A 25,753-nucleotide genomic window follows, 5' to 3' on the forward strand; every position below is an offset into this window, starting at 1 on the left:
CCAACCTAGCCATTTTGGTTTAGGAACTTTTCTTTTCCTTTGCACAGAAAACAATCCCCACAAATTATTCTATGATTTTAAAGAGTGCAGAAAGAAGAACACAGGAAGAAAGCAGAATGGGACTTCTGATTCGATTAGTCATGCATATAGATACAGATATGCATATATAAATAAGTGTGCTACATTATTTATTGTTGTCTTTTTTATGTTCACAGGGCTACAGCTACTCATAGGGGACAAGTTATATTCAAGGATGCCTTAGCACAACAGCTGTGTGAACAGGGAGGTAAGAGCCATCATCATATTAAAAATATCTGGCAAATGTAATTTTCTATTGTACTTACATGTCAGTGTTACTCATCATGAAAGTTATTTCTCAGAAAATTTAGTATTAAGATCTTATTTACATTCTTAAAACTGATAATTTCTTTGTCTTCATACTTCCCATGAGTTACCTGGGAAACCCCTCTGTCCTCTCTGCTAAACGTTGGGGAATATACAAAAGTTAAAGTAAATCTTGCATTATACATTTACCTGAAAGCAGCCTGTAACAACCAACGTTTTTTTTTTTTTTTGTCAAAACCACAAGCCGAGTCTCAACTCTTACTGTACTAACAAATAATAAGTAACAACCAAAAATGCAATACGTCTGCAGCAAAAGCTTTGTTTACCATCCAGCTCACACGAATCTTTGTGAAGAATGTGCTTTCCCATTTTGTGAAAGTAGGCCATCAAATTTTTGCCCATCACCGATAACATTTCATAATTTTTATAGCTAAACAAGATGTTTGACTTACACAAACTTTAAAAATCTGATTGTTTGCACAGCTTATCATATATATCTTTTTGATGAACAACCTAAAAATAAATGTCGTGTTGTCAGGTGTTGTTTGCAAACAGTACACTGCTTCATTAAAACAGTTGGAAGTAGAGAAAATATACATCATTTTTGGTACAGGAGAGAAAGGAATTTCTCTGCTGATCTGGTTTTCCCTCCAAAATTCCAATGATATTTTTGTGTGAAAAGAGACAGTGAAACATGGTCCCACCAGTCTAAAACAAATATTTCAAAATTAGAAATGTGTCGTCATATTAACAAACAAGAGAAAATCCCCCCAAAATTACATCTTTTAGGGGTGTTAGAACTATAAGTGTTTTTTCCTGTGAGTTTGGGAATTTCTATGCAATGGCTTTTGCAATAAGAAGCTGTTGAACACTATCTCAGGAGCATATCTTGAGTTATTCATCCTAAGGGTGAATTGTACCTCCATGATAATGAGGGGTAAGTATTTCAATTTTCAATTTCAGTATCTGAGTTTTCAGTATTTTTATATTTCAATGGGAAGTAGGAAGAGGGATTCAGAGAGGTGAGTGAAGATCATAGAATCATAGAATCATTAAGGTTGGAAAAGACCTCAAGGATCATCAAGTCCAACAACCCAGCACCACCTACCGCACTAAACCATGTCCCTAAGCACCACATCTACACGTTTCTTGAACACCTCCAGAGATGGTGACTCCACCACTTCCCTGGGCAGCCTGTTCCAATGCCTGATCACTCTTTCAGTGAAGAAGTTTTTTCTAATATCCAGCCTAAACCTCCCCTGGTGCAACTTGAGGCCGTTTCCTCTTGTCCTATCACTTGTTGCTTTAGAGAAGAGGCCAGCACCCACCTCACTACACCCTCCTTTCAGGTAGTTGTAGACAGTGATCAGGTCTCCTCTCAGCCTCCTCTTCTCTAGACTAAACAACCCCAGCTCCCTCAGCCGCTCCTCATAAGACCTGTGCTCCAGACCCTTCACCAGCTTCGTTGCCCTTCTCTGGACCTGCTCCAGCACCTCAATGTCCTTCTTGTGGTGAGGGGCCCAAAACTGAACACAGGATTCAAGGTGCGGCCTCACCAGGGCCGAGTACAGGGGCACAATCCCTTCCCTAGTCCTGCTGGCCACACTATTTCTGACAAGAGCCAGGGTGCCGTTGGGCTTCTTGGCCACCTGGGCACACTGCTGGCTCATGTTCAGCCGGCTGTTGACCAGCACCCCCAGATGTTTGCTAACAAGCCAGGAAATTAGTTACATTTTGAATTAATTAGAAAAGTGTAACATAGGTGCTGGCAATCAGAAGGGAATGTTATAATGAGCTGGATGGAAGGTGACTAGGCCAGGCATGTATCGGTATTTTTACTGTGTGGAAGGAAATACCTTGATATGCAGAGACTAGTGAGTAGAAATCCATCCACACAGGCTCTGACTGGAAGGTGGCTGGGCCAGGCATGTATCGGTATTTTACTGTGTGGAAGGAAATACCTTGATATGCAGAGACTAGTGAGTAGAAATCCATCCACACAGGCTCTGACAGTCCTTTCTTCCCACCTGCTGTACCAGGAGATTTTATTAGGAGGGCTGACAGCAGAAACTGTAATTCTTTCATCCTTCTCTGCTTTACATTTCTCCAATTTCGGAGCACAACCTAACCTCAAATCAACATTTTAGCAATACTTATGTTGGTTAGAACAATAAGTCATTATGGTTCTGTGTGCTGTCCCCGAGTTCACAGGGACTTTGCAGGACAAGGAGAAAATGAGATTTGTGTTTTGGTTGCATGCAGAGAATAAAAGATGTTGAGATATGCCATCGCTGGGCCTTCACTGTCTGCTCAGCTGTGACAGTCCCTTTGCCTCCTCCTCCCACCCAGCCATGGGCAGCCATGTCCTGCACCGCTTCCCTGAAAGGGCCTCCAGCTTCCCCACCTTGCTATCCTCGTGACTTTCGTCTTTCCCATCCTTTTCCCAGCAATTCTCTTTGCTTTATACACAGTCACTTCAGAGACTTTCTAGATTTGTCTTCTCCAAAATACTTGACGTCATTGTGTTAACTGCAGACATCAGGTTTGACTTGGTCAAGGATCACTCAGAGGTGGTCCAACTGTTCCACAAGCAGCTGACAGTGTATGACAGTGTGTAATCAGTCATCAAATCTCTCTGCCAGAATGACCTGCAAGCTTCTCAGAGGTTCTCTTGATCCTTCTCCCACATTTTTATCTGCACCAAGGCTTCTCTCCTCTTAGTTTCCTAGCTTGGCCACAGTTTTCTTGACTCAGTCAACCACCCTTCTGCCCACTGCCCTTCCTCGTCCCCATTCCAGCACCAGGCTCTCCTCTGTCCTTTTGTTCTTATTTCTTCAGCAGACAACATGCATTGCATTAGTCCCCCTAAACAGTGTCTACTATTATAAGTCTTATACTATTAGGATTAATTTTCCTATTCAAATAAAAGATGCTTTATTTGAAGCAAACCTTGCTTCTTTTATTCCATGAAGACAATCACAGTATCAGCAATACTATTAATGTAAACAAAGGATTCTTTCAGAAATAATTAGTGAATTTATTTAGATGCAAATATCATATTATGCTGTATGCAAGCCAGCAAGATAGATTGACATAAATGAGGTTTTATGTTCTGCTTCTGGCCCTAAACATTACTATACTGCAATGCTATGGTAAATGAAGTGACATATTAAGTAAAGAAAATAAAACCACAGGGCAACTTCATAGATTTATTACAGGATATCTTTTTAATAAGTGTGTTCACTGGAGGTGATATCAGACTTCATAATAACTGGTACAAAGGATATACATGAGGACATGAAAGTAGCAAGGAATCTCAGAAATCATGTTCACTGTGGCTGTCCACCCTCAGATGTGCATTAGTAAATCCTAACAGAGTTAATGGGATTTGTGCAGTGAGAAGAAAGTGTAGTTCTTATTTTGAAGAGAATTAGAGGATGATAAAGGGTAGCGTTAAGGGATGGCAATACCAAACAAGCAGCCCTATGTATAATGTAAATAGAATAAGGTATGATGCCATAGGGAAAGATGCCAAAGTAAGTAAAAAAATTGCTTGAAAAGCTGTGTGTTCAGCATATAATAAATATTTTAGGAAGCTAGAGGGATCTTTGAGAACTGATGTAGGCTTTAAAGTTTATAAGAATTTTATTGGATATTGAAGAAAGGAGACATAAAAATTATCAGACAAAAGTGTTAATCCAGCACAAGTATGCAAGAAAACAAAAGCTGTATAAGCCAAGACAGGAAAGACAGATGTCTTATAAATACTTTTAAGAACAAATAAGGATGTTCATGACTGATTATATTCCTGATATTAATAATATCTTTAATTAACAATATCTTTAACTTGGTGATCTAACAGCAAAATAAACGGAAAATAAGGCAAACTTATTGCTGTGCAGATTCATTCATATTAATTCCTGGCTTGAGTAGAACAAAAAATCATACATTAATGAACAGTAGCATCATTAAAATAGAGTTGGCAAAACATCAGACCTGGCTGCATTGCTAAACTCAAAAGAGTTTAGGTCTGTATGAAAACAGCGATGCTGCTGGGAGGAACAGCTCTCTGTGCCGGGATGGATGCAGCTGGCAGCAGCATCACAGAACCCCGCCTACCTTCACCACACCAGGTAGGATGCTAAAGGGTTAAAGAGGCCATTTCCCAGGTACACTATGTAACTCTGGACCAGTAGCACCCTTCTTTGGAATAAGGGCCATACTGGGATATTTGTGAGTGTGTAATTTAGTTCTGACTGACTAGAGGAGAATCTCAGAACAGTAAAATCTAAGAGATGGAGAAGTGGAAGAATGTTGTTCCCTCCTAGTGCAAAATCATTCCTTTCAGCATAGTTCCCAGAATTTTATGCAATCTCATGCTCAGTGCCACAAATTATAGGATTGGAATTCCTTTCTTAAGAAACCACTTTACAATCTGACAGATGTCTCTGTATGAAAGTGAATCTTGAGAACTGGCCCAGACTCTCTTTTATTTGATAGCTTCTGCCTGAATGCTTGTAGAAGACTTTTAAGTGTGTTTTTTACCTTGCAAAATTTAAGAACACTCTGAAAAACAAATGCAAAACAGATTGCAGGCTCTCAGGCTTGACCAGAACAATATTTTACAGAACAGAAGACTGGAATTTAGAGCTGACATATTGTTCCTTGGCTTATGTGTCAGCGAGAATAATGCAGCCCTCGGGCAACACACTGACTCTCTCTAGGGGGATGTTGAGCCTCTATCATTCAATAGCAACTTTGTTTACCAGTAGAGAGAAAGTATTGGCAGGAGTCTAAATAAAAGCATTAATTTCCTTTTTCATTTTCATCTGGCTGCTAATGAGAAGGAGATTAGACTTTTTCATAATCTGCAAAATAGAATATAACCCTCTCCACATCTCGTTCACGATGAATTGATGAGCAACAGCTAATGGCTGCTGGCTGTTGAACTCTGAGCACAGTGCTTGTTTGGGAACATTTGAGCATTTGTGTTTCTGAAATTAATTTTTCCTTTATATTTGAAAAAAAGTTCAGATTCTGAGAAAAAAAAGAAAAAAAAAGGCTATTTGTTTTCCAGTGAGTTTTAAGAATATTTTCTTATGCTGTATTCCCTACCTATCCCTGTACACAGGCTAGACCCCACAGATGTATGGAATATGGGTGTCACTAGTAGAAAGAGATGTTGCTGGAATGTGTTTGATTTGCCTTATGCCAGATCTTTTTATCTGAAGGGAGACTAGTTTTGCGTAACAGCTAACAATCACCGTGTTTAATGATTTTGGTTCTTATTTTTCCACTGACATCAGGACTATCACCAAATCTTATTTCCCTCCTCATATTCCAGCTCCTCTATCTGAAGATGACGTTCCCTTCCCACTTCTCTCATATTTCTCTTCCTTCTAGTTTAACCAAAACAGGGCATATTTTTCTATTGGTTTAACCTTTCAGTAGCCTTACTTCATCCACAGAAAATTTTAACCTTTTACTCCAAAAGATGCCTTCATTCTCCCTCATCCTATTGACACAGAGCCCCACAATGACCCCATTGACTTCTGGATCCCCCATTACTTTCCTCAAGTTTCTCACGCTTTCAGTTTGACTGTGGCCTTTCTCTCTCTGAATCACTTTGTATTGTGTACTTTATTCTATGCATTTCCTTATCAGAGGGATTGCCTTCTTACAAGGCAAGCATCCTACATTTCCTTATGTATTCTCATTTTGTATTTGCTCACGCCTCTTAGGTGGTGAACTCTGCTGAGCTCTTTTTCCATTCTTTGCTTAGTACAATTTGTCTCACATAAAGCTCTGTATATACCCGGGGTGCTAGTGAAAAATCAAATAACAAATTCATTTGCTGTACTTTTTAAAAAATAAATTACATTCTCATTCAAGCTAAGATGCATTTTGGAGTCACACAAATTCTGATTCTAAATTTAAAACCATCCAACCAAATGCCTAAGGAACATCTAAGAAAGTGAATCGTGGTTTAAAATATAAACTGAGATGGTCTTTTCCCCCCCTCTCAGTCCAAAGTTTTGTATATTTTTTTTAATTGTGTTTTCTCTCTTTGCACTATATAGCTGTTCCATACCATATAATTTTTTTAGCTTTGTCATGTTATGCAAGAAAACTGTTTGACTTCAGCCAGACTACTGTGCAATCCATATTGTTTTAAAGAAGTAGCTCTATAAACTGATAAAAAGGGCAGATCTGAAAATATTTTAAAACTACTGAAGTTGGTTTTGTATGATGTTTAAAATTCCTATTATTTTGGGGACCTTAACTACAACATTTGAAGATCATCACAGTGGTCTTTTGCAATGAAACATAAAATGTAATACAGAAATTATTCATAGGGTGATTAAAGTCTAGGTTTATTACTCGTTAAATGGTACCTTCACAGTCTTTTGTCATATTCAGCTCTGGAATTTGAATTACAAATTAGGTGAAGGAATACCTGAGGCAAAAATGCCTGGGCTTCTCAGATCCTGTAGACATTTGGGAAACATAATCCCTCCTCAACATAAAGTCTTTATTTGTAAGAACAACCTTTTGTCCAACATTAAGTGTTTGCTTAACTTCACCTTTAGTTTTTTAAATAAGCGATCAGTAGCACTAGTGTGTATCTGCAGTTTCCTTTGTTTCAGTCCGTTGGTAAGCAGTTTTGGTTTGCAATACACTATGCATGCAACTGAAGAGGTGCTTTAGGAAAAATTCTCAGATCCCAATTTTGTATTCTTTAATCACATAAACAGCTAGTTATATTTTAAAAATGTTGAAGTGAAAAGGGTTTGGAAATGTAAAAATTCCAAGTTTGTGCTATACCTGTGCCTTTTGGCTGAATACTGAAATTTTGCATAATAATTTCAGAAAGTATCCTTAGTGACTATGTGTGTACTGAGCTGGGCTGCCTTCCCCAGAAAGCCTCTTCCAAAGAGCGATGCCAAGTGACCTGGGGTGAATGACAATCTTGTCTTTCATTTTCATTTTCAGGTCTGCTCTCGTTGGAGAGGAAAGTCTCTTTCAGTTGAAATACTCTCAAGAGCTAATGAAATTTGCTTGGTTGACTAATGAGTCTGCCCATGATGTGGCCTGGCACGACCATCCTCCTCATAGATGAGCACTAGCAGGGTGGCTCTCAGCCACACCTGTCCTTGCAGTGGATCATCCCTTAGTGATGATCTGGAGCTAGTGAAAAGGGGTAATGCAGAGCATCAGAGACAGAGGTCTTATTTTAAGCTTAACCTCTTATGACATCAGGAATATTTCAAACCCTATGCCATAATGTACTTTTTATCCTACAGGCAAAATCCAGAACAGCCTGCATTGCTCCATCTGGGAAATAATTCTGTTAATCCATCTTAATCCATTTCTTCTGTGCAGAGAGTTTTCAGAAGTTTTCTAGAGAAATTTATACATGCCTCCATGGAGAAAAACAATGCCTGGGACTGCAACAGACAAACGTAGTCTTTTCCCGTGTAGTACCTACCAGTGCAGCCAGCACTATCCTGGAGGCAGTGCCACAGTGACAAGTTTAATGTACAATTGGTGTTGCATTGCTCCAGATTTTGTACTGTCATGATGAGAGGTCTTGGTCTTTGCTTGAGTCATTATTGGCATTTCTGCTGGGGAAGACAAGATGGCGTGGATAAGTTTCTTGTCTAAAAATGCAGCGTTAGCTGCATAAAGAAAAAAAGATTTTGCATTTCTGCATGTCTGCAGTTTTTGTTTAGCATCAAACTCTCAAGAATGCCTTTGCTCTTGGCCGTGGTGGTTCTGTGGTTGTTTTCAGCATTGTCTATATATGTATAAGGTTACTGGAGGGAGTAAAAACTGACAGCCTCATAAGTTGTAAGTCAGTTAAATTAAAGCTTTCTGTCTAAGCTAAATCCAGACTGCTTCCCATTCTTTGCTGGTCTGCAGGTACCTCAGCTGTTTCTTGCTCAGTCTTTTTCATCTTCATCTTCCCCATGAAATGTTGCAATTTCATTACAGAATTGCCTCCCTGCAAACCCAGTGTTTGAGGAGAAAGTAGGAAGAGAAAAACAAAATTCTTGAGATTTGTGTTGGACTTTCTGTTCGAATGACTGTATGTGAGCATTCTACACAGATTGTTACACTCATCTTTATGTTTATTTTTAATCTTTTTATAATTTGTCAGATGTTATGACAGAAGTTGCAGTACTTCAGCAATTTTTTGCAAATATGCTGAAGAAATCAGGAGTACTGATAAATTTAGGTCAGTGCCCAACAAGAAACACAGAATCATTGAAAGAATCCTGGCTTCAAAAATTCTCTTTTTTTGGTGTTCTATTTACCAAAGTACAAAATATAACTAGAAATATAGCCTCACAGATGAGGTACTGAGAGGCAAAAGTGGTAGCTGTTCCGCAGGAGCTTGCTTTTATGCACCTTCTTTGACTCCGTGAAAGAGGTGTAACTTACTTTGGGTTTAAGATCAGGCAAGGCTGTGGATGGATGTAGTTACCATGTTGTATCTAGCACACTGTGCAGCCACCTTCTAGACTTACCTGTATTTTTAACATAGCTGTGTCCTTTCAGATACATTCTCTTTTCATTTGTTACACCAAGACTCCTGTTGCAAACAGTTAGAAGAAGACTACTTAATAATGTTTTGTCATTTCACGCACATGCCCCCCATACAGTGAGTTATTATGATATTCTACCTTTTCTTGGAAGACAAAGGCCTATTAGGGAATTGATTCAGGAATGGATGGAAAAACATGCTTTAAAATAAGTGTTGATTCAGTGATTTGCAGAGTCAATGTGTTACTTTTTGCCCTAGAAATACTAGGATTTTTCTCCCAACAATATACCCAGTACAATGTTGTCCAGTGCAGTACAAATGGTCGGAGTGTGGCATCTTTGCCTTGCCTAGACTATTTCTTTTGTTCACTCTCCTCGTGAATCATTAAATTACTGAATCAATTACTGAATCAATTTTCCCACTCCATCAATCATTAAATTACTGAATCTTAATCCAAATTATTTCTGATAATATCTCATAATCCTAGACTAGAAATGATCTTTCTTACTTTGCTGTATAACCTGTAAATGTCTTTATTACTGATGCTTATTTTAATTAGAGATTTTTTTTTCTTTTCTTTTATATTTTATAACTTTTACTGTGCATCACATTTTTCATAATTAAAATGTCTGGATAGTTGACTTAATAGACCATGTACTGTACAATTTGTTTTATGCTGAATCAATTTTTAATGCTGCAATTAGGCCCTGATTGTAGAAGATATTCATGCATTGTGTGTCTTTGTTCTCCGCAGCCCCGACGGAAGCTCCCTTACATCCTCACCTAGGTAGGTGATTTGTCATTCTTGTTACTAAAACTCAGAATCACTAACTTTATTATAATAAACAATCTGTAAGATCATATGAAACTAGCTCTGGGGAATTAAAATAAAAATGAGACATCTAAAATGAACTGAATTATGTCTAATTCCTACTAGCTGTTTTTTCATTGTGATTTTTATTGCTGTTTATTTATTGTCTTTGAGCCCTTGCAGTGCGAGTATATCATGCTTCAGAGCTTTTCTTCCTATCTCTTTTCTTCCATGCTCTATCTGTTTGCATGAGGACCCGTAACCCCCGGTGTGGGACAACACCATCACACCAGTGCTGGGTCACTGGGTGGAAGGTTTTGTCCCAGTGCACCTCTGAGGTGCAGGAGCAGGGCATTGCTTTTCCTGCTCTCCAAGCAGGGCACAGAGCACGCAGCAGAGCTCCAACCCTGCGCCCACCAACTCGTGTGCTGCAATTTGATCAGTCCAGGACAGACTCTGGCATCCTTGCTCAGTTTGCATAGCCCGGGACAGTTACCTCATTCATTTAATGGAATTATTTGTAGAGAAAAGTCTGCTTAATACAAATACAGCTGCCAAAGTTTTGAGATTTTTGGTTTTTTGGTCATCATACCTAAATGATACTGCAAATCTAGGGATGGAGTCCAAACCTTGCAGACTGATGTTTAGAAACATTTACATAACATAACTCACAGTTATATTCCTTATATGAGTTGACCTTTGCTGCTCCTGTGATAGCAGCAGAGAAATTCCAATGAGTTCATGGATTTTTGCTTATGAGTTATCAGAAAGAAACCCTGACTATTAGAAGTGTAATATGATCACTAGAACACCTCATCTCTCTTTGTGCCAGGGTTTCCAAAATCTGGATTTGAAGAGATTTTTTTCTGAATATTCAGGATAACCAACAATTTGGAACAAAAGTTCATAGAACATTTAGTATGCACTTGGTGACTGCATTTTTCATAGCCATTGCACTTGGTGGATAGATTCGGAGACTTCTTAATTTTCTGTGGTACTATGATCCAGAGTGAGAAAAAAAAAAAAAACTCTAAGTGAGAAAACCCCGCTCTAGTAACTGTCCGTCCTTTAAAAGCTGATTTCCTCATTTTACAATGCATTACTTTAGCTCTAGGTAAGGCAACACTTAGAAAGCACTGGATGATCACACTGGATTTTTTTCATGAAGTGCTTTTTTTCTTTGTAGCTGAAATGCACAGTGACAGTATTATCCTACGAGACGACTTTGACTCTTACCATCAGCAAGAATTGAATCCTACCATGTGGTGAGTTTCAGGCTTCTGCTTTCCTTTATAGGCATTTGAGCATATTAAAACATTTTGGTTATTATAATGAAGTATTTGTATTATACTAATTCCTAAATACCTCAGCTCACATTGGTGTAAGCTTATGTGTGTGTTTGCTCCATTGGGACCTAAATATATTAGTTTGTTAATTAATTGATTAATGAGTGACTGAGAAATTCTAAGCCCATTGAAGTGAGTGACAAATTCTCATTAAGTTCAAATTTTGAATTAATCTAAAAATAGAAGGGACTAGAGCTTAGCTCAGTGAATTTTTTCTTACGAAGATTTTGATTTCTTGAAATCATCATTTCATGGAAAAGCTGATGAAGTTTAATAATTAAACTTTGTTTTTTCATTTTTTTTTTAAATTTCGTGTTCATTTAGTATATATTTCTGGTGAAATAATAATTTTGCCATCACAATGATTACAATGATAGAGTACCATTTCATATGATATATTTATGTACGTCACAAAAGAGGAAGTTATAGGTCTCTTACAGCACAAAACCGATTCTACTCTGTATAGTGAATATTTTTCTGCTGGTCCTACTATACCCAGATAAACCCATCTCTTGGTCTTAACATGAAGTTTTGAAGGTTGGGGTCACCTTTTTAAATATGATATTGTTACTGCATTTTCTATTCCTTCCAATCCTATTTCATAAATATAACTATTTTTATTGATTTAATTCATACAAGACACAGAAATATTTTACTGGATTGGTTTATCTTGTTCAGACAGATTCTTGATGGGTGTTTTATCAGTTACCTGCATTTGTTAGTTAGGAATGCATATGTTCTGTGAAATCTGACTTCATTTTCTGTTTTATTAAGGACTGTCACAGTTTTCCATCTGTGCAGGTCTTTCAGAGTTTCACCACCTTACGTAAAAAGATTGTGGTTTATGAAATTGTGTGGATATTTTTCTTTTGCACATACTTATTGTAATACTTTTTAGTATGTGCCTAGTGTTTTTTCCTCCTTTTGTTCCTTTTGTATGATCTCTTTAAATGTTTTTCTGGACAGATGCATTAAGGACCTGGAATACTACAATATAAAAAAACCCTCTTTCTTTATGGGAATGAATAGATCAAGGACTCTTAATGGGTTACAGAGTAGCTGCCAAGGTAGATAGCTTTAGCAGCAGTGTGTTAAATGGACTTGAGTGGAAAGAAATGAGAGGAGGCATTATTTCCCTGCAGATGTCTCATAACTCACAGAGGGCCTGTCTGTTGGGAGCCTCCGTAATTTATTTATCCATTGCTCTCTTATCTTGAAATTCATCCTTGCCTTATAGAAGTCTCAACAGAGAAATTTCAGACTAAAAGAGCCCCTGGTCTCTTGCTTCTTTTGTCCCTGAGATTTGGATTTATTCCCCCTGAAATAACCATGACCCACCTTGGTTGGTGGGTCAGTGCACAGAGGTGTGTGCTGGAACAGAGCCCCAAAACTCACTGCAATCCAGAGACAGGTTTTCCTGTAATAACACCAGGAGGCCAACATCTTCAGCAATGCTAAACTGAAGTGGAGCACAAATAAAAGAAAACGGTAATGAGGTGTCATGCACTTTTCCGCATAAAGGATTTCTACTGTGGCTCTGCCTCCAGTGAAGACCTGCTCAGTGGCAGAAAGCTCATTCTCATTTGGTTGCCTAGTGGGAGCTAAATCAGGGATTATTAACAGTTTATGCCATCCACCCTAAAATTGCATTTTTTCCCCTGGCAGCTGCTCAAATCCCATCTTTACCACAAACAGTTGTGATAACTGCTGGAGCAATATTTCCAGCCCTCCTCTGTCCCTGTCTGCTGTGCTTGCAGCGCATGGCAGCAGCTGCCTCGGGTGCAGCGATGCTCCAGCAGCGCCATGTCACCAGGGGCCAGTTAGCCTAAGTCACTCTAATAATTTCTGAAACCATTATTTGTGTAAAGATGAAAAGAGAAGTGTTTGTATTTTCCTATGGTCTTTTCTTCACAAATCCTACATAATACTGGCTTGGACGTGATTAATATTGTCCTACTCCTCCTTATCCCTTTTCTGGCATGTGCAACTCTGGCAGAGACATACAGTCCAAGTGCACAAGCAAAGCATTTTATAGCTTCTGTGTGTGTCTTATTTTTTGAGTCCCAGCAGAGCCTGTGTGTCACTCCATTGCTAGGAGAAGCTTCACATCAAGTAACTATTTTTCACGAGGGCGCTGTATGATTTCAAGAGGGACCGCCTGTTTTTTATGTATTCTAATCTTTCAAATGCATTAAAAGACACATCCTACCCAGCAACCATCTGTTTCTTTGGAGGCTCAGGAGTGGGGAAGGAGTGGCTACCAGTGTTTCTGGAGATGCAAGGCGAGGAGAAGGGAAAGGCTGGGATGGGGCTCTTTGTAAACAGAAAAATCACAGCATCTGGGAACAGGTTCCTGACCTAAATCACAGTTTGGTGATTGAAACAAAAAGACAGAAACTGCTGAAGTGGGAAAGGATGAGGAGGAGGCATCAGGAGAGGACACAGGAGAAGGAAGCAGGGAGGATTTCTGTGTGGAGAATGCAGGAATGGAGCATGTCTCATCTCTCTCATTTTCTTGGGACTCAGCCACCGTGAGGATTTTCTTGTGAGGTGTGTCCAGATAATTTTTATATTCCTGTCTTCCAGTGTGCAATCATGTCAGAATATGATTATTTCCAAAGTCCCTAACCCATACGCACAAGCTTACTTACTTAGGCAAAGATTTCCTCATTTCTTGAGACTCGTTTGCCACCAACTTTATGAAGATCTCTTTGGCTTGTGAAACAAATATGTTTCACACATTCATAAATGTCCAATGTATTTTATGTCTGACATATTAGCTGTGGAAGTTAAGGTAGGTAAGTGACCACTCCCTGGTAAACATAGCACTAATGGCCACACTAAGTGGTTCACAGCTAAGTTGTGGAACCAATCAGACAGTAAAGTTTAGGGTATTTTTCAATTAAAAGTCTAATAGTACAGGTGATTGGTGATCCATGAAACTTGCTGAAAACTGGCAGGAGTGTGTTAGCTCAGAAAGCCCAGGAACCATGGAAGTATTTGATTTCTTCTGTGGGGAAAGGGAATCTGGCACCATGTACTACTTATCAGGGAAGGGCCAGGGAATGGCTGGATGAGAAGAGGTCCAATATGGGTGGTATCTGGAAGACTGTCTAGGTCATTGAGCACCTGTTTCTGTGACCATCTTGCCTCCATGTAACCTCATAAAATTGCAGAGGAGAGTATAAAAAACGTGCTATGTAAGAACTAAAACAGGCCAAACAAGAACAAATCTAGAAAAAATATTCTGTTTAATCCTATGATAAGTGAGTTAATGTTCAGACAAAAAGGGAAAAAAGAAGATGCATAAATTAGTAAAGAAGAAATGCTGGCATCAATGTATGTTTCTGTATAGAACACTTAGTTTTAAAAGCAAGGCTGTAGACAACAGAGAATTTAGTACATTTAAAAAAGAAAGACTCTGTACAGAAGGTTGTTGCTGGCTAAAGTCTCCTTCCCAACTTGATGCCATGTTTCATCTCAAAGCCTATGAGAACTACAAACAGCAATCACTTACGGAAGATACACTCTTCAAAGATGACATGAGGAAAAGCTGAGCATGTAAAATCGATCAATAAGAAACAGGTTCCATCACTTCTTCATGGCATATGAGAAATGAAGAGGTACAGTGATATTTCCCATGGCAAAGAGGGGGAGGAAAGCTTTGTGACAGGAGAGAGAACTCCTAAAGTGTTTTCCGAATTGCACTAAAACTGTGAGATTAAACTTCAGAAAGATTTATGTTTAAAAATCTCTTGGCAGCTTGAAATGTTTATCTTCTTTATAGTCCAGACATCACAAAAGACATCAGTCAATATAATGTCCACAAACTCAAGTATTGTAGAGGGAAACGAGATGACAAATAGAGATGAGGAAACAGCAGATGTTTCCCCTTCAGCAAAGTGAAGAACAATAGCAGAGAGAGGTGGGACTCTCTAAGACAGAGATGAGAGCGATGGCAGGTCTGCAGAGAAGACATCTAGATGAATATGACACACGTCAACAGAGGCAGCGAGTACCAGCTGTGAAGAGAAACCTGAAGTGATCTAAACATGCTAAGATTTTAGACCAGGCAGATGAGAAAGATAATGTAAAAAGCTGCACCCAGCCAGGGCAATTAATACTTTCTCCTGTTTGTATAAATGGAAAATAAATTAACCTTCCTGTCTGCACCAGGAGAGGAGCAAATTGCATTGTTTCTAAACATGTAATGCTATGACGATGATCTGAGGAAGAGCAGATCAATTATCTTACTCTTCACGCGTTCTTGTCAAGCTAGTGAGCAATTTATTGTCAGAGGTAATGCATTTCAAAGAGAGCACAGAGGTTTGAATCAGGATTACCAACAGCCATCCAATTTCTCATGAGGGGAGTCATTGTAGAAAAGACGAGTGATGATGAAATAGCTGTATTAGAAGGACAGTGTCTCTGGATTTCCAGACAATATTCCACAGACCACATTACAGAAGTGGAATAGATGAACAGTGGAATCATTTTGTATTCATTGAAATATGAGAATTATAAAATTAAAATATCCCTTGGATGATGTAGGCTAGCCTTTCACAAGGGACTAAGTGGTCCCTACATAGTGTTCAGAGGCAGTTTCCCTGACTGTCTCTCTCCCTGCACATACTAGGATTTCAGGCAGATACCTCACTATAAAACTCAAAACTGTAGGGGCAGATAATGAAAATAGTGCTCAGAAACAGACAGAATCCTACAGAATTCCAGGTATGCTTCTAGTTCCTGTCCTGCTCTTCAGTTATCAGAGGGATCAAGTGAAATTTAGATAGTGACAAAACATGTCCTCCATGACCTCTCTTTCTGTACGTTCTCTTAAAGTACAATTTTGTTCACTCACATGCTGTCCTCTTGCCTTATATCTGTAAGTGAATACCAACTCATTGAAGTCAATAGGTACATTACTTTATTGAAGGATTTAATTTGCTGCTTAAATTCAAAATCCTAAATGCTGTCAGTGTGAATTACTGAATGACTTTATTGACGTGCCCATACAGGAAAAAAAAAAAAAATATCGAGGACTTTTTGTGTCTGACTTTGTTTCAGGAAGTGTAGCTGAAACTGACCTTTAATAAAATCTCAGAATAAGGGAGAGTTTTGGAAAGTGGGAACAAGGTGTTCAACTTTGACTTGTAATGGACTTGGGCATAAGAAAGTCAGTCCTGTGCTGAATTCACCCAGGACCAACTGAAGAGACCCAAAATAACAAGTGCAATCAATTATTCACCACATCTATGCACTTGAAAACCTAACAACTATCACTCAACAGAGCTGAGCACTCACAGACCTGCAGGGTGTTGTGCAGGGTGTTGTACACTGCCCAGAGTTAAACCATTCTGCCAAAAGTTACCCACGCTTTGCTGCCCTGTGGGGAGTGCTGAGGAGCCCCAGTCTGCTGAGGGAGCAGACCAGGAGGTAGCTCCATTTAGTTAAACACGTACTTTAAAAATTAATTTAAACATTATTTCTAATCAGTACCTCGGTTTGCAGCTGCCCATCCTCCCCTGCTCAGACTTTTTGGATTTATGGCCCCTGCAGGGAAAAGCTGCCCCAGCCCCATGGCATAGCTAACAACACTACGAGCCTCTTCCTCACAATGCAGATGGAAATGTCAATTTCCCTGTCCCGGACCTTGGTGGGCTGCTGGTTTTCAGATACTTGGGAATAGAAAAATCCTGCTCCAAGCAGTTTACAGAAAGACTTGGGGAGGTTTAACGAAATACTTATTAACAAAAAAGACAAACAAGAAACACAAATTTGGAAAAGAGTGAAAAAAAACCAAGGAAATTTGTATAGGATTCAACTACACATTGATAGTGTGTATCAGTTATCTACGATCAACTATGATCACTGAAAACTCTGTCACACATGTTGACAGCAAATCCCTGTCTCCTTGGGATTTCTTCCTTTCCATCCAATTTCCTGTAAGTTCTTCCATCCAGAAATTATCTGGAGAATGAAAAGGCAGGAGAAAACCAAACCTTTGCATGCTACTGAACCACATCTGGGCTGTGTATATGGGAATGTGTGTTTTGGTGATATGCATCAGAAAGGGTGGACAAGTCTGAGGCACTCTTTGTGAGAGAAGCCAAAGAAAAAAAATGCCTTACATGAGCCCATTGCACTTAAAACTCTAAAAATACCAGTTATCAAAGTACAGACAAAAATCAGGAAGAAATTAGAAGTTTTGGAGTGAGTTCAGCCTTGCTTACAATGGAGTTGCGCTGGGAGCGAATGTTTGCCTGTAGATTTAAGGTTAAAGCTGAGCTTTGGATGCCTGAAGGCAATGTTGATCAGCCCCATCAGAAGCAGTTTGTCAGGGGCTGGGAGCACCTCCCAAATTTTTTGAAAATCTGCTGCTCATGCCAAGAGCCGATACCCTGATCCTTGAAGGTGAGGGAGAGGAACCTTTCCCTCTGCTCCACGGTCACGCTGCCCACAAAGTCAGTCATATTAAATTAAGAAATATCAGGAGAGGTGCAATTAGTTGGCTCAGCAGCCCTTACCAACGTCTCTGAGATGTTCTTCATACGTTTTCCCCTAAAAGGCAAACAGAGTGGCAACTCTCTGTTACTAGGAATATGGGATATGAAAGATACAAAGAGAAAGCAGCAGCAAGACCCACGTTACAGCAGCTGGGCTGTAGGAACTTTTTGGTGCCCAGTTTTGGGTAGGGTCTGCAGCCTCGTGTCTGCCCTTTGGGGTAAATAACCCGGAGGGCTGGAGGGTGCTGATGCTACCCCCTTCTCCTGACTGGTTCTGTACAGTAACTCTGTGGCAGCAGGTTTATATATGGTATATCAAATGTGCAGTAAGGATTTTGGAAGAACAGTAACTTTAGGGTAAATTATACAAGTAAGAGTTCAATGTGGTTTCCCATGGTGTGATGTTTTGCCATCAACAAGCAGGGACACTACTTTTTTGGGGGGGACAGTGTGCAGCGAGTAAGTACTTATTCACAAGCGACTTTTTCCAGAGGCAGATCTAGAGCATCATCTGGACAGTTGCTCTTCATGTTCAGCAGCATGATAACAAAACAGTCCGATCTCCCTGAGCTCCAAGATATAATATTCTTATTTTACAGTTTACAAGCCCAATGCAGTCTCAAACGTACGGTTTCTGATTTCCATTTTGAACACGGTGTGTTCTTCCTGTAGGTCTGAATGCAGTAACTGCGAGGTTGGAGAGCAGTGCAGTGTGATAATGCACGGCAACGCCATCACTTTCTGCGAGCCATATGGTCCCAGAGAATTGGTAAGTGAAGGCTGGCTCATCTGCTGGGACTAGGGCTGCAGGCTATGAATCGTGGCCACCTTGGATGCGAGATGTATGTGTGCTTTGAAAGTTTGGTGTTCAGCAGAGAGGCTCTTCAGCAAGGTGATAGGGCCATAGAAGAGCTCCCCTGGAACATCTCAGTGTTTTAAACTACAGATGCTGACCAAAGGATATTGCAATAGTTTGCAAAAGTTTGCAGTCTCTTGATCTGGTGTGCATCCAAGTTATTTAAACTATCTCTAAAAGACTGGAAAGGTAAGGAAATAGAACTGTGTTGTCAAACTGGCATAATTCTCTTTTCGTTTCTGACAATGAAATAGAGACAATGTTCATTTCTATTTTCTTATTTTATTAGCTGTGTCCTGTTTTTTCCTTGTTGCTGTTGTCAAATGTTAGTTTGGTTGTAAAACATCACTTGTGAACAATGCATCCTACAGACTTAAATGGAGCCTGGGGCAAGCACCTGCCAGTCTCAGGAAAGTGTATGAAACAAATTGAGTCATGATGAAGATGACAGAATTAATTTCACTGGGGGGTAACTGTGTCATAAAATTGCTGTAAGAAACAACACGGTACAATTTGCATTAACTTGGGATCATCTGGGTGTGGAAAATGAATTGAAAGATATATAATCAATGCCCACATGCTGATGCTGGGCAGCTGGCTGCAATGATATACATAAAATGGGAGTTTTGGAAAGACAGAAAAATTAAAAGACCAGCTTAAAGCCTCTGTAATTCAAAATAAATTTTCATTTTTTCAAGAGTCTTCTGAGTGGAAGGAGAGGCATTTATTTGGAGAGCATACATGAAAGAAAGCCATAAAAGAGAAATGGTTTTGGCCAGGCATCTTCTCTACATTTCAGACACTGACAATTCTTTCAATGGGGCTAATTTTGCATCCTTTACTGGGACCAAAATTCCACAAATGCAATGTAGATATTGCTGATGTGGTGACTGAAAGTCATAAACATATATAAAACTAATTCAGAGGTTTTATGGATAAATGAGAATTTCAGTCATTTCCCTCACTGCCAGCTCCAGCAGGGGAATCCTAACAGGGATGCTAAATGGCCTCTCTGCTTCTTTGAATCCTGTTTGAATGTAGTATGCTTCATTAACTGCCTTGAGAAGAGATGCATTGTTTTATGTCCTGTGCAAAAATTAAGGCACACCACTGGGATATTTTTCCCAAATTTTAAACTCATTTTTAGTTGCAGTATTGAGCATAGGTAACACTCCTTGAAAAAAAAATTTATTACTTTTATCAAATCCAGCGTCCCAGCTATGAGGGTTTTGTAATGTCATTAATTAGCTGTCTTCTCCCTGCTGATATGTAATTTAGACTATCCTTAGTAATCATTAATTGGCTTAAAAATGCAGTGTTGGACTGTATTTGTCGTATTACCATGTGGTAAAATAGCACTACCATGGCACCAGGAACTTGGAAAAATTTATTATGATGACAAAGTGGTGTGATTAAATAATCAGCTGAAAAAATCATCATGCTTATAAGCAGTTAGCAGCCTAATAATGGAAGTGTTTATAAATATTATGGCAGTGTTGCAGAAAAATCCAATCTTTCTGAAGGAACATGCTAATGGCTTAATGTTTTGGGTGAGCCCAGGGTGGTGGTCATGACAGAGGTCTGACCTAGTTTTATTTTTGAGTATAAACAGAGGTTTAAATCCCTATTTTCTGAGGACCAACCTGTTTCTGATTTGTAGTCATGTTTCAGCAATTTCACAACATACCTCTTCCTTCACAGATTTTAAAACCTGTTTCATTCCTCCAATCATTATGCATTTTTATTCTATCATCTTTACTATTGAAGTCCTATTTTGTCCCTTCTTGAAATGGCCCTTGAAATCTCTGTTCATGTGCATGGCTCCTAGTGCCACATTTATTGGTTTTAAATACTTAGTCAAGATGAGTTGAATTTGCAAAATGTATTCTATCAACAGCTGTGACAGCTGCTGGTTTGCTCCCTTGACCTCCCTCTCTTCTCCTGACTCCCAGCAGCCTCCTGTTGCTGCAGGCAGAGGGTTTTTTAATGCCGACGTCTATGTCTGTTGGTGAGAATTTTCCACTGGCAAAATCCTGGAAAGATGTATAGCATCAGAAAAGTTGCAAATGAAAACAGCTACTAAAAGCTCCCTACCAGCCTCTCTGCAGCGTTTGAAGTTGGTAGTCCTTTGCAGAGCTTTGCAAAAAGTTTTTAGCATGTCCAACACTTTTTTTCTAAACCATTAGTGAAGTGACTTTATTTTAAGTCTATGTGAAAGCCTCTTCTGTGATAAGTGGTACATTTAATTTCTGGGTGATAAGGGCCACTGAACATTGATAAAGGGTTTTGTTTTCAAATTAGAACTTGCACAACATAATTATTTGAATGTAAACTAATATAATAAGTATTCATAACTCAAGTCAGAAAGCGCTTTATTATTTGGCATGATAAATGTGATACCTAATACTGACTCAATTCTGGAAGAATGGAATTAAATGGGGATGGGACTATATTTTTAAAGGAGTTGTGTAAATGTAGCTTCCCTAATTTTGTTTAAAGATTAAAATTACCTGCTAGGAAGATTACAAAGAGAGGAAAACTGTATTTTGAGTAACCATTTTGTACAGAGAGTGACAAATTCTCATGTAGTTTTTAATGTTGTTGTTTGAGATGATCATGAAACCTTGGGAATCTGTCCCACTGAATCTGTCTTAGTTCACAGAGCATTAGTAGCTATGACAAATTTCCTAAATTTCCATGCATCCTCCTAAGGCACATGTAGTCTTGTTATCAGCTAATCTTCAATGCATTTCAGGGAAGATCCCATTCTTTTTAATATTTGTAAGAAGTTCCTCTCTGTATGTAATATGTACATAGAAAAGAAACAAAACACCAAAAGTTCATGCCAACTCTTTCAGGTCTCCATGCTTTATTTTCAAAGGCATCATTTCACGAATACCTCAGCTTAGTGCACATTGGCACTGGAAGAAGTCCAGTCCCTTTTGCTCGTCTGCACCATCACCTGTCCCATCCCACCAGGGGAGAGATGGTATCCATACGAGTGTTGGTGGGCTGCATGGTGAACCACACCAGAAAATGAACCCAGATGAAAACTAACTTGCAAAGGAAAAAGACTAATAGTTTAACAGGAGTTAGCTATTTGAGCTGATTGAACATGCAGCTACCCAAAAGCTGATGTTAGTACATGGAAGAGAGTGAAGGAAGATATCATCTAGGAATTCATTAATCATATAGATTTGCATACACATATACCTTCTGAATATACATTTGCAAAGATATGAAAATTCTTTTGAAAGTCTCCAAAGACAGAAAGGCCAGTACAGGTGACTGAGAGATAACATTTGTTTTGTGTCAATGGAGTCCTAAATAACAGTCAGAAAACATCTGCATTTAGGACTAGCTTTTGTTCAGTGTCATGTGGTGATTCACAGGGTAATAAGGGACTTCAGACATGAGAGAGATCTCTCTCATCAGTTTTTATGTTTAGTTGCATAGCAGATAATTAAAGAGTGCAGGAATACACAATAATGGAAGAATCTCTGCTTTCACCATGTGACTCAGGGAAATGATGCAGAAATTGTACTGTTCATCATTACAAAGTGCTGATAAAATTGCCTTTGTAATACTGCCATAGTTAATGGGCACTTGAAAGAATGTAGCATCCTCCAAAATCATTGAGTCTAATCTAGGGTGCTGGCTTTTTTAGCAAATGACAGTTTAGTGTCCGTGAGCTCAAATGTTTATCTATGTTTTGCTGATTACCACTTTTTTCATTCTTTTCCTCTATTCAGTTTCCTCTACATCACTCATACAAGCGAAGCAGGAGGATCATTCAAGTCCTCCTGGTGCTCTGCTTGGAGCTGCCTCCATGCGGATTCCCAGCTGAGCTCTGGTAGTCAAAGCCTGCTAGCCCCAGGAACTTCTGGGCCTAAATTTGCTCAGAAGTTTGACTTCTCTGTGGCATATCTACAATATGACATGGTGCATGGATGCAGATCACAAGGAGCACATCCCATGGAAGGGTCTGTTGCTGCTGTCATGAGAAATAACATGAACTATTGGTGCATAGGCTCTGACATGGGAGGACAACTCCAAAGTCTTGAAATCTAGGATGCAGGCATTACTGGCAATAATGTCAGATGAATTTATTTAAGGTGTTTTCTGTGCCTGTTCTTCCAGTTAGGTAACTTATCTTATGATTGTGTAAACTTACTGTCTGGCCAGGTCATGCCTTTTTTCTTTTTCTCTTTTGATCTAATGTTGTCATTGTATTTCAGCTTGTACACTTTTCCTTCTTCAATGTAACCTCTAAAATCTGCTTATAATGATAAATTATATCTTTGTTGGGTCTTTTGCTAAAATGAGTGAACGAAATTTTGAGTCTCCTCTTTTCGGGGTTGACCCTCCACTTGGTCTTTCTGCTTGCCAGACAGTTGCAATGATTTTTCAGCTCTTTGACAAGCTAACTAGATCAGGCAGTGTTTTTAGGCAGTGCTTCTGCCTTGCTTGTTATGTAGCAGTATTGTTAAGTCCAACTTTCAAAATGAATTGAAAACAAATAGGTGTCCTTCACTACACTCTAGTGCTTTTTATCTTATAGTGTTTTCAGGAAGACAGTCCTAACTTGGACTACTGAAATATCGGGGCATTGAAAGAAGGGAGAAAGACATCAAAGGAGTGTGGTATACCAAATACAGAGAGAGCTGCTTGGTGTTTTCTGCCTGTTTCCAGGTCTTGGTTGGATGTCAACAGTGTGTAGATATTACTACAAAATTTCATTGTATGTATTATGCAGTATCACCAAGGTTTTGTTTGATTTGCTGTTGAAGACTTAGATTTTGTTATTCCCTTTTAATATTTCATTTTATTATTTTAGGTTTACTTAATGGTTTTTTGTTATTTATTTATGTTCATTTTTGGTTCTTGTTCTGTGCTGGGAGAAGTAACTGAAAACCATTCTGTATATACAGATTTATACTAAGCTGACCATAGCCCATGGAGTTCACATTTTCAGTCTTCTAAACACTGGTCAAAAGCCAGTGTTTCACATAAATGTGCTCAGTTTGTAGACTTTAATACAGTAAAAGAAAAAAAGAATCTAGCTTTGACATATGATGAGATACCAATAATCAAAAAGACCTAACAGAAATGTCCATGATCACTCAGCCTGAAAGAGTTGGTGATTAATAGTTTTATGCACTGGAGATCTAGGTATCCAGAGAGTTTCCATGCTTTCAAAGAAAAACAAATTATGAATGTATTGTTTCGCTGATATAACACAACCTATCTGCTGTTTGCTTTTCTTCCTGTAGATCACCACTGGCCTTAACACAACTACTGCATCCGTCCTTCAATTTTCCCTTGGTAAGTTTGCTTTCTCTTTCACCTGAGAAAGTGTAAAAAGTAATTTCTGCAAAGGAAAATGGCCCTCAAGTTCAGGTTTACCTTTCTGGTCAATGTTCCACTCAACACAAGCGATTAAAAAACTGTTTTAAAAACTATAGCACATTTATTCACCTCCTAATCTAGACCTTCAAATCTAAACTTTGGAAAGAAGAAACTCCAGTGGATACTCTGGTGATGGGAGGCAGTCATGTTGGGTTTTTTTTTTTTCACTTATTTTATAACCTGACAGAAAACTTATAATCTGTTGCGCTCTCTCTGAAGTGTTTCTAAACTGTTTCTGAAAAATGAACTTTTAAAACATTTTAAACCCTTGATATATTCCAAGTTATGGCTGGGTAGTGCTGTTTTTAACACATCTGTACAAACAGAATAAGTAGGGCAGACCAAAACTAAATGCTGTATAGTTCATGTTATCGACAGCGTGGTTGTATGCTGTATTACTTAGGATACCTGGACATTATTGCACATTTTCACCATGTAGTTGTGGCTATAAAATAGGGCAGAAGTTGTGCTGAGGGCAAATTGAGAACACACTTAATTTGTTAATTCATATCTCAGTGTTCAAAATAAGAAGGAAAATGTTTTTATTATATAAACGGTTCAATGAAAAAGCAAGCAGGAAATGTAGCCTGCTTCCTCTGTGGACTCCTGGATATGTGTTTCCAAATCACAGTCCTATTTTTAAAAAAGTAATTCTCCAAAAGTATCTCAGCAGACATGTGACTAAGATCTGGAAATCTCAGCTGGAAATAAAAGCTATTGAGCAGCTTAGCAGGCAGCTTATTATTTTTAATTAATTGAAAATAAAAATGCTAGAAAGCTCAGAAATGCATCATTTAAACTTGTTTTTACCTGAAGTTGTTCACTTGACTATTTAAGATCATCCTTACCTGTCACCCTGCAATTGACTGCAATGTTAGTGGTTCTAAGGATTGGTATCTATCCTTTTATTCTGAATTACTGTTTTTAAAAAGCCAGGAAAATAGATCTGTTCCTAAACTGAATTATTGCATAAGTATTCGACACCTCTAACAAAACCAGCCTGGAGCAACCCTGCAGTTTCATTCAGCCGGTGAAAGGGCAGCAGCTCACTCGATCTGCTAGGACGTGTTGCTCAGCTGCAGGAGCCATCCCACCCTTGGCTGTGCCTGAGCACAGGTGACTTTTATAATGCTGCAAGTTTGCGATGGTGGAGGAATGTTGCTTTTCAGGAAAGTTTACAAAAATCTTCAATGGATTATTCTCAGAGTGACCCAGAGTGGTTACCGGCAGTGTCAGCTGAACGGGTTGGTAGGTAAATGTTTGCTGTCATGGCTCGGTGGCTGGTGTCTGCTGCAGGTGACCTGTGGAAGGGTGTGGGCTCCCAGCAGTTAGAAAATTAGACTTGAGATTTCAGTAGTAGCCTTTGTTCCTATCACCTGGGGAAGGTCAAATAAAAAAAGGATAAGATCAGGCTGAGTAGGAAATATCCTATATGACAAGAAGAGGCTGAGTAGGAAATATCCTATATGACAGGATTGTCATTAATATATGGTAAAAATACCTTAACCTTTACCAGTAGGAACCAGTAAAATCCCCAGTATGATGGAGCAGGAGAGGGGTGGATGCACATCTGAGTAAATTTCAGGCTGAAGTTCAAAATGTATCACATTTCCCCATGTGCCTGTGTTGAGCTTGAAATTGGTTTTGTAAATGATAAAAACTGGTGTGAGCTGGGGCTTGCTGCTGAGCTCAGCAGTACTTGGCCTTAGAATCATAAATCTAAACTAGCCATTTGCCAGCTTCCAGCTTATTCCCAAATGTCCGATTTAATCATAACCCTATTTAGGAATTCATCCAAGGGAATTGCCTTTTTTTAAAAGAATGTTTAACAATTTCTATCAACCGCAGAATAGCTTAAGCTGTAATCTTTTGGGGATATCTTTATATTAAATTTGTCACATAGCTTTGGCCACATTAAAGTGCGTACCCTTT

General features: G+C 38.9%; 1 protein-coding gene across 1 annotated transcript; it reads left to right on the top strand.

Moving 5' to 3' along the window:
• Window positions 1–215: 215 nt before the first annotated feature.
• On the top strand, window positions 216–23,737 carry LOC104464321 (reelin-like; the record flags this gene model as incomplete). The annotated part of the gene is made up of 5 exons (XM_010076993.1): window positions 216–286; window positions 9,648–9,680; window positions 10,891–10,969; window positions 18,229–18,325; window positions 23,686–23,737. Coding segments are annotated over 5 exons (332 nt in total), but the record flags the coding sequence as incomplete, so codon positions are not given.
• Between the last annotated feature and the right edge of the window lie 2,016 nt (window positions 23,738–25,753).

This window comes from Pterocles gutturalis, unplaced genomic scaffold (assembly GCF_000699245.1).
Source record: "Pterocles gutturalis isolate BGI_N339 unplaced genomic scaffold, ASM69924v1 scaffold12363, whole genome shotgun sequence".
NCBI classification, from domain to species: Eukaryota; Metazoa; Chordata; class Aves; order Pterocliformes; family Pteroclidae; genus Pterocles; species Pterocles gutturalis.